The 10,966-nt window shown below is 26.6% G+C and overlaps 1 protein-coding gene across 5 annotated transcripts in view; it reads right to left on the reverse strand.

The window, feature by feature from the left end:
• LOC119685022 (F-actin-uncapping protein LRRC16A) overlaps positions 1–10,447 on the reverse strand; it is a 75,759-nt gene extending 65,312 nt beyond the window's left edge. For 3 of the 5 annotated variants that reach the window (XM_038099190.1, XM_038099191.1, XM_038099189.1), the window contains exon 1: positions 10,311–10,447. In XM_038099190.1, the coding sequence (XP_037955118.1) occupies positions 10,311–10,404 (94 nt within the window). In that variant the 5' untranslated portion in view covers positions 10,405–10,447. The remainder of the gene's footprint in view (positions 1–10,310) is intronic. The other 2 variants (XM_038099192.1, XM_038099193.1) reach the window with 1 other exon arrangement.
• Positions 10,448–10,966: the final 519 nt, after the last annotated feature.

Consider the following 10,966-nt stretch of genomic DNA (forward strand, 5'->3'; position numbering starts at 1 on the left):
ACAAATATAGTAATATGAGCTACACAAATGATTTTTTGTAGGTTGTTTATGTCCGAAAATAGTAAATAGTAAATAAATATATTTATTTTCAAATAATTATAGTAAATTAGATTTTAATTTATGATTTTTAAAATTTATATTTATTATCTCTTTATTTTTTGTTGCTTTAATAAAAAAAATTAATTTAATCGTATTAATAAATTATCTGCACAAAAAGTATTTATCAACTTATTTTTTTTTTATTTGATATTGCGACATTTCAGTCATAATACTTTGCTTTTAATAACAAATTCAAATTATCTATATAACTGGAGATACAAAAATTTTATAGAAATTTTTATAATCGTTGTCTACGACTTTTGAATTTCAATAAGATTAAATAAATTATCAACGTCGTATTCAATAGTCACTGGAATCGTTTATATAAAAATCATATTATCTGAAGGTGACAATTTATACATGGTTTTAAGTAGAATTTATGTTTGCACCTATTTTTATTTATCTTTTATTGAGTACGTTGAATTTTATTATATATAGGAGGTGATTATAATAAACAGAATGATCAAATAATTTAATATACCATATCATCTCATACTTACTGAAGTTTGCATATAAATAATATTCATTGAGAATATATGTTCTTCAGTGCAATCTCGATATCAACTGATAGTTATACACGTAAAAAATTAAATAAATTGATGAAGAAAATATAAGAAACATTCTTAAGAAATTTTATTAAATTATGTATAACGCCAGACAAGCAGAGCTATAAGTTTTTACAAATCAAGCAGCTATTATTCATAACTAATTTCAATCATTAGTTAAGTTTTTTTAAGGTAGACGGTATATTTGACACTATATCTTGGTAAATATTGTATATGAACCTCTTCGTATGTTAATTTGTCTTTATTGTTTGAATTATGATCATTATTTCTAATTGTACAGGACCTTCTCAAGAAATTTCTGGTATATTGATGTCTTCAGAACATAAAGGTGACAAGAAGCAAAACATATAAATAATATTTTTTTATGACACTACTAGATTTAGCGGTTCATAATATGTTAATATGCGACCTATTTGAATATGTAGGATAAAAAAAATGATTTTTAAACATGAACAAAATAAAAATTTAAGTATACAAGTGTCCTCAAAACCATTTACAAAAAATTACTTCAGATATTAAAAATGTTTTCTTTGCAAAGTCAAAGTCAATTTATGTATTAATGAAATAAAATTTAAAAAATCAATTAAAATGCAAATACTGTGACTCACTTACACACAAGCAGTCAGTGCTTAACTTAGCTTAAATGTATAAATTAAAACAAGCAACTTTAAAGTGCTAACTAACTGCACTAAGTAAAAAACAACAAAAACATAGATAAAATATATCAAATATAGGTAATGGACTTAGTTAATGCTAAATCCATAAAGGATTATTGAGTGATTGTATGAATCGAAAAGTGGGTTTAATTATGCATTTCAAAAATAGTTGTTTCTGCTATACTTCTGTTCTGATTAAATATAATCAGAGTAAGCAACTAAAATTAAGTATTATTGAATATAACATAAATAAAAATAAAAAAGAAGTTAAAGTAGCAGTTGCTTGCTAAAGATTTCTGACCAAAATCAAGACAAAAGACAAGTGGCAAAATTAAGCGATTATTTTATAAAAGGAATGATATATGAAAGTTAGGCTAGTTTTTAAGCTTAGTCTGGTAGATATCGAAATATCCAAATGCAAATATTATTGAGTATATTTTAAACTTCAACATTCGTATTGGTTTTTATTTTTCCATAAATGGCACAATTTTCTCGAAGATTAAATTAAATTAATTTTAAACTATTCTCTTCAAAGTAATAAGTTTACTATTTTTTGACAAAGTATTTGTAGGACTACTTAAAGTCACACATATATATCCAGTAACTCTATTACATACAATATACATTATCTATAAAAAAAAACTGTATCCAACTTCTCATTTAACAATGACTATTCTTTATGTACATTGAATAATTGCCATCAATTGACTTAATGAATAATAATTGTATGCAACGCATTTATTGAACTTTTTCTTCTATATTATTTTTTGCAATACTTTTAATTATTCAACAAAATTTTTTTCACATAATTTAATAATTATAAAGTTAAAAAAAGATGACATTAAATTATAGTTAATAAAATACATTCGAACTACGGAATGGACAAACATTTTGACCTCAAGTTAAAAGATTTTAAAAATTAGCTTTAGGTTCAATTATACAATTATTCAAATTTATATAGAAATATTTTATTTCTAAACAAAATTTATATCTTATAAATCTTCTTTATCACTTTTACTTTCACAAATTTATTTTCTAAGATAATTTAATAAAAATAAACACAAGTTTTCTGAAAAAATTTAAGAGTAGCGAAATTGAAAGAAAAAAAATTTGTTTGCAAACATTTTTTTATAGTTTTAAAATAATAATTTTTATATTTTATGATATTTTGTTGTTTATGTTTTTATATACTAACATACCTTATATATTAACATACTTCAGTATATGAAAAACGAATGTATTATAACCCACCGCTCTTTGGAACTTTACAAACCTTCTCAAGTAAAATTAGACTCTGATGCCAAGAGGGTAATTCTTTCGAATGTGTATTAGATTAACTCCTTTAGCATTGAATTACTTAAACATGATGTGGAATACGTATTAAGAATCTACATAACTTATAAACTGCAGAACAGAAGATCGAAAACACACCAGCGACATGGATTACTCATAAAACATTTTCGCGGAATACAACCTTCTTCTACGAAGAAAACAAAGGTTTGTGGAGAGTAGATTAGTGTCAGTGTTAGCACTTCTTTAATAAGTAAGCAAAATATATATCCTTGCTTTGTCACTTTGTATGGAACATATTTCTTTTCATCTACAGGTATATAAACGTTAACGTACTGAAATAATCAATAAAGTTTTTAATAGCTATTATTCTAACACTAAAAAAAAGTAGTCTTGACAGTAAAATCATTCGTTATTGCTAGACATATATATGTCCATACCCAAATGATAGATGACATGTGGAAGAGTTGGAAATAAAAATTTCATTATTAAATTTCCACAACGAAAGTGAAATTCAACTTTATTCAGTAAGACAGTCCTCTACAAGAATGATACTGCATTCATTCCAACGCTTCTCCAATATTTCGACGTTATTTTTGAAGGTTTCTTTTTCTATAGAGATCTATTTATTTAGTTACACAAAAAGGCGCATAGCGAGCGCCAGTTTTGTGGAATATGGTGAACCATATTAGTAGTGGATAGTCTAAGTGCAATTTGACAATTTAACGATTGTTGTGATTGATTTGTTACGTGGTGTATTATTCTTGTGAAAGAACACTTTTTTCTTTTAATTTAGCAAAGTTTTATTATTAATTTCTTTCTGCTTTCATCAATATAATCGATAAATGAAAAAGTGTCCCAAAATACAAAGGCCAAGATCTTACAGGCTGTCATTAGAGTTTTTAAATCACTTTTGGTGACTTTTATCGGTTGGTCTATGTACTCTGTTGATTATATAGTGCAATAATAATTCTGCATTTCTTTCAATGCCATATACCACATAAAAAAAAATATTTTTAAATCACTGATATAGCCACTCCGAACAGCACTCGGAGTTCTCAACACGTTGTTATAAACCCATTCGTACTCGTTGAGTTGATTTTTTATATTTCGTTTTGATATCCTTAAACCTGATACTTATTTTAAACACACTTTCTACAACATCAAATGTACATGAAAACTAATTTTTATATTTCGTTCTGATATTCTAAAGTTGTAGATATAGAGTGACTTCTCCCGAAGCAGCTTCAAACTTTTAAGATATATTTGCCGTGTTATTTCTTTTAATAAATTATAATAATTTGTGGTTTGCAATATGCATACATTTTTATAAAATATTCACCAACAATAAACTATTCTATGATATGTTGAACAAAACATATAATATCATGATTTTCCACATACAATTAACCCTTTAAAAAGGATTGAAACTCAATCATCATAGAGGAACGCCGAATACTTTTTGTCCAAACTAATATAACTAATTTCTCTTATGGTACCAGAATTATTTTATACGTTTAATTAATCTAAAATATCACTGAAAATCAGTTTATACAAATAAAACGCATACAATCATTTTTATATTTAATTTAACATTATAATTTCACACTCCAAAGGTCTAAGTATGACATACTAAAGAAAGATATTCATTTAATGATGTCTTAATTGTTTACCCTTGACATAAGTCATAACTTCACACATTAAATACAGACTTCATTTGTAATCATGAAAAGAAATAAAAATAAAAATTGCACTAAATTGCGGTCGCAAAAAGTGAACAAATGCTAAAATAGAAACTACCGACTACGTAGAATTATAAAACCCACGCGTTCCACTTTATATACGTATTATATGAAATCATGTATTTGCTGGATGTGCGAAATGGTGTACTACTCGCGTGTCAACGGGCACTAATTTAGGGTTACCGGTCATAGTCTCTTACTCTTAGTACGCTTTTTCTAGTCATTTTTTCTGCTTTCTAATTGTTTAATAAAAAAAAAACAACACAATTGCTAAATTATTTAAACAACTGAAGTTCAATTTTTTTTTTTTTAATTTAGTGAAACTTATAGGACAAGGGGACTTTGCTGGGAGATCCCTTGTTTTCTTGTACAAAATCAAACATAAAAAATTCCCGTAAATTTGTGGATTTTTTATAGAAAATCACAACGCAGTTAGGTGTTAAAAGTGGGTACAGCGACAGTGCCAACAGCTTAATACTATGGTACATAAAAAAATTCTTTCATACTTAGAAAAGATAATGACTACAAACGTTAGAGTGAAACTGTGTCACAACTGTGTCACTGACAATATTACAACAAAACCGTAAGCACATCAGATGCATTTGTTTAGCGCACGCATGAATGCATGTGCGGATGCAACACTGAACGCATATCAAGCTGGTGGGCTGTGCACGAATGGAGTTACCAAAGCAACCTGTTTATTCTGGTGGTTGCTTTAATGGAACTATTTTTCTGGTTGTTATTTTAAGTGTCATATTATGGTATCTTTAAAAAATAGCTTGTTTAAATATACAAAAAAAGTAAATAAAACAAAAGCGTTAAGGATATTTATATGTGACGATACTTGTATAAAGTTTGTTTCATATAAACATAAAAATGCTTCTTGAAATTTTTAGAAACATATAAACATTTTAGCATATTCATTCAAAATTAATTAGACGATATTATTATTTCATGTTAATGTTATGAAGATTAGATGAAAGAATCGGCAGTAGTATATTTTCCCTATAAACTGGATCTTAACATCTCGCTTCAACAACCGAACTATTTCAGTATGTTTCAAGCAGCAAGAATGTCAATTCACTACGCAACAAAATGGGTTCCAAACCGTAAGATCCCTAATATAAATATCGTAATCTGCTCATATCTACCCGATGATAGGCGCTAAATCAGTTGTGGTTCCACAGATCGTTAACAATTGCTTGGATAACTGTGGTAATTGTAGAACTAATACATGCAAATAAGGTTAAAACCAAGCGATCCATTGGATTGTTATAATTGTGGAATTTTAGATAACATATTCTAGATCGTATGGTCCTGTACCGACGACAGATCTTTCAAATCTCTGTCCTATAACTTTTGATGGTAGTATTTAGGACTACCATAGTTGCTCGGGTAACAGAAAATCCGGGTTCGATACCGAAGAGGGAACCTGAGAAACGGCTACCACATCTTAGAAAGGCAGCAGGCGCGCAAATCACCTGCTCCCATTTCAGGACGATAGAGACAAAAAATAACAATACAGGACTCATGAATACACTTTAAATCTTTTAACAAGAACCTTTTGGCGACCAAGTCTTCTACCAGCACCCGCGATAATTTTAGCTTCAATAGCATATATTAAAGTTATTTCGATTAAAACGTTCATAGTTGAACTTCTGTTTCATACTGGTAGTACAATTATAATTGTAATATGTATCTTAAGTATGCAAACGGTAAAGTTCTTATATATATATTAAATATTTATATTTTTTATACAAACTAACCGGAGCTAGCTAGACATATTAATGTCCAGCGCACATGGGTAACTTTTCTTGAAAAGAAGCTCACCACACAGCTGCTTCAACTAATATATAACCTGCTCAGCTTTACAGTATCGATGCTGACGGGTTACTGCGTACTAGGAAGATATGCTATAAGAAGGAGATCATTGAGCTATAACACTGATTAAGGTGAAACCTGTACTCGACCTTATGTGTCAATTTCTATCATTGGCTAAACGTAGATTCAAAATCTTTGGTGCTCCTTTTCTTAATAATTCGAGAGTTATGTCATCCTACAAAATGAGGGACTTTTTCAAGTTTATAGATTTGTCAGGTTGAATCACTTTCACGTGAAGGTGGGAGCTGTGCCTTTCAACGTTATTTGTACACTGAACTGTACTTAGCGAATGATAACACCGTAATAATAAGATTCAAACAATGTATTAAATATACTGAAATAAAAATTTGATTGAAATCTCAATCATATATGATTATCTGTAAATGGAATAAACTTTTACTTTCGGAACAACGAAATGGATAATTCTGCATGATATAATATATATATAATTTTTAATACAAAATATTTATTAATATATTTTCACAAAGTATTTAGTCTAAAATTGATTTTGTAATTTACTAATCCCAATAAAGTCATAACAGATTCATGTTCACTTTTAACTAAAATAAATTTCAAAGAAAAAAAGAAAAATTTCTAGGTCATCACAGAAGCTGAGAGAGAAATTCAGTTAGACAAGAGAAGCTCATCATTTTGTACATAAAACCTGGTAATAAATAATTGCAAATTGATATTTATTGCAAATATTTTTATGATTATTATGAACTGTGCCGGTACTAAGAACTAAAAGCAAAACATAGATAGTTAAACTGTTAACTATGATCCGCTTTATGAAAAGGGAAATAAACTTTGCTGGTGTTTTTGCTATGGTTAATACCGCATTTACTGTAAACAGAAAAATTAACAATAATAGCGAAAAGCAAATATCTTTACTTTCATCGTATTATGTGCTTCATGTTCGTTGTAGATACTTTGTATATTGAATTGCGAATCACAGTTTAAACGCTAAAAAAGAAGCAAAGAGCTTACATTGAATTGATTTGTATATTCTTTCTGTTTTTCACCCAATTTCAAGGCCTCGTCATGTCATTTGCACTCATTTGATTTTCACATTGGATTTTACTCTGCCAGCCACATTTGTGCCAATTTCTAAAGAACTGGGCCAAATCGAAGCAAATCGAAATCGCTACAATGTGAAGTTATTCGATGGCGTTTGGCTTGAGTACATTTATTTTCAGTTAAGATAGCTACGACTATTTGTATCTGTTAGAGGTTTGCGTTAGCGAGTTGGTGAAATGTTGTACTAATTAAAACTTTTTTCAGTTTGTTTTCTGTTTTTTTCATAATTTTATTTCTTTGTTCAGTTTTTACTACTCAAACAGCACATTTTTGAAAGAGTTAATTGATTTTAAGTTTTGTTTTCTTTTGTATAAATTAATCGAAATCGTGTTGTTCGATCGTTTAAATATTTAATGCCTTGTATGTGCTCTTGTCTTACATGAAATACCTCAGCCAAAACTGTCAATCTCAGATTAAATTGTATAACACGAATTGTGAAATGTTTATTTGTTTTTTATTTATTTATATACAAACATATATATTTAATTAGATTTATATTTATTTATGTTTTATATTGTGGGAATGTTCTCAGGTAGTGAGATGAAAACTGGTTTTTCAATTTACCTTTAAGAATAATATGTGAGAAATTTTTATTATTTATGAAAGCTAATCAAATTAATTAAAAAATATATATTTGTAATATAAATGTCTGTTTTTCATACTACAATATATATAGATAAGTCATCTATTATAAGCAACAATTATGTTTAGAGTAGTTTATAGTTGAAACAATTGCGAACTTGAAGTGCAGAGAAGGCTCAATAGCTGTAAGAAACTTAGAAGTGATGCTAATCATCGCATTGCTTATGCCAAACCCAGGTTTACAGGTAAGAATCTGTAGAATCCCCCGAAATTCTTACTTCTAGGCAGGGCTTCGAACCGGAACCGAACCGAAACCGAACCGAAAAACAAAAAAACCGATTTTTTTGCTAGAACGAAAACCAGAACTGAACCAAAATATAGCAGTTTATTTAGGTTTAATAACATACGATATAGCTTGGTATCTGTGCATTCACGCAAATTTCCCTTTAGTTGTTGATTTTTTATTCATTTATTTTTTTTAAATAAAACTTAAATTGACTCAAATTACACGAAACATGTTAACTAAACTATTAAATTTAGAACTAAAATGCAACAGACTATTGAACGAAATAGAACAGAAATGTATACACTTCAAGTAGTATATGATAGAGAATTTTTTTAAGATTTAGCCAAAGTCGTTCATCTTCAGTGTACAATGATGGACCGAAATATTTGTAATATAAATAATTTTGTATAAAAATTAATATATAATTTAATACTTAACACAATTTAATAAGTGTAATTTTTTATTTAAAAAACATTTATAATTTTATATGACCTAAACCCAGTAACAATAAAAAAAACTAAGTGAAATATTTATATTAAAAAAATATACAAAAATAAGTCATGGATAACTTCACTAAGAATACGGAATACAAATTTAGAAAATATTTGTATAGAAAACTATTATCAAATATATTATATAAAAATATTATATCAAAAATCTTCTGTGTAAATAATGTAAAAAACACTCACAAACCGCAATAAAAAAATGGAAAGCAAATTTAGAAAATAATTTTATAAAAAATCACTACATTATTGTTAAAAATTTTAAATGAGATAAAATCTCTGTATAAATATATTTAAAAACGCTAGGTACCTACACTAAAAACACCAAATGTAAATTAAGAAATATTTCTATAGAAAACCTTTGTATAAACATATTTAATATTAAAGAATGCTAGCAAACTGCACTAAAAACAGATATAGAAAATTTACACATTTTAGAAAGTTTTATAGTTAATTAATAAAATAATATTAAAATTTTTAAGTTTATTTACATATTCCAATGGATCGTAGAGTCTAAATTGGACCAAGTTAAAGTTTAAGGAAAAGGCTTAAAATAAGTGACGAATTTTTAATTTATTCGTCACTTATTATTAATATAATTTATTATTAATATAATAACCTATTAATTGAATATAATTGAATTATAATAATTTATAAATATATGAATAAAATAAATAAATAATTATTATTAATGCTTTAATAAAAATAATATTGCATTATTATATTCAAATATTTTTTTAATATAGAGCATGTTTAAAATTTTAAAACCAATTTATTATTAATATAATAACCTATTAATTGAATATAATTGTGTAATAATTATAATAATTTATAAATATATGAATAAAATAAAATAAATAACTAATTAATATTAATGCTTTATTAAAAATAATATTGCATTATAAATATTATTTTATTATAGAGCATGTTTAAAATTTTAAAACCAATCATATTACAAAATAAGTTTATCTTTAATGTATAATAATTTTAGTAACTTCGTTTCGTAGAAACTGTTATCTTTAAGTACTATTTTACCATATCAAAGTCTGACACATAATAAGTTTACAAAATATGGAGAATATTTTTTTTAATTGAAAATATAAATATGTACGTGTATATATAATAAAATAAATAATTTATAAATATTAACAAGTAAATAAAAATTTAAAAAAAAATACTTAACATATTGGCGCATATATGCAAATAAAAATAGAAGAATTATTCAAGGTTAAAACGTTTGAAAACCCATTTAACCATAAAATATATAATCTGTTAGTGTTTTGTTTGTAAATAGAAAACCATTAAACATTATCAGTTGTGAAGTTAGCAAATTTCATTATATATTCTGCAGAAATTTAAGTCAGATAAGAGTTTTTTATAAATACATCAGGTGCGCCAATTGTTTTTAATACGAAAAGTAACAAGTTCATATAAAAATACGATTGTTATTAGGAAATCTGGCGCCATAAATACTAAAGAATTAATCACAAAGAAAGGATTTAATTAAACGCAACGCAGACCATATTTTTTATGGATTATAATTAAATTATCGCGTTTAAATTTTGAAATTCAGTTGATTCATAAATAATTTTGGTTAATCATGTGGCCCGGTCCCTTATTATTCTCACCTGCTTCTGAGGTTTTCACAGTGGCGAGCACTTGTAATTGTATAATTCGCCTTAAATAGTCCTCAACATGATTCATCAATTCTTTTGTATACATTTTTTTTTATACGAAAAATGTCCCGGTAATATAAAAATTTCTAGTATTTAATTGGATTTTATGCAGAAATATTTTATATTTTTATTTCTTTCGTGTTTTTGTTTTTTTTTGTTTTTTTTTTTTTTTGCACTATGAACACAATTGTGAAAATTTTGTATATTTTGTATTAATTAAAATGTTAACCATTTTCTCGTGCTACGCCTTTAAGTGTACGTGTTCATTACCCGTTTACAAATGAGTCAGTTTTGTTCATTTTTAGTTTGAGAAATTATTATCAGTAATGTAAATACTTGATAAAAAAAGTTGATGATTAAAGCGAAACAAACAATGAAAACTGCTTTGAGTTAAACGACGGAACAGAACAAGCAATAGGCAACTTGGAGAGCTTGAAATTGTTCTACAAATAACAGCTGAAATATTATTTCTTTATTGAAACTTGAGTACAGTGATAAGTTAAAAACATTAAACTTATGTGTAAACATTATATATATATACAAATATAAATAAATAAAAAGAATAGTGAGTGAAAATTTTATATATTTTGGGGTTCCACAGCGTAAAC

The sequence above is a fragment of the Teleopsis dalmanni genome, chromosome 2 (genome assembly GCF_002237135.1).
Source record: "Teleopsis dalmanni isolate 2A chromosome 2, ASM223713v2, whole genome shotgun sequence".
Classification (NCBI taxonomy): domain Eukaryota; kingdom Metazoa; phylum Arthropoda; class Insecta; order Diptera; family Diopsidae; genus Teleopsis; species Teleopsis dalmanni.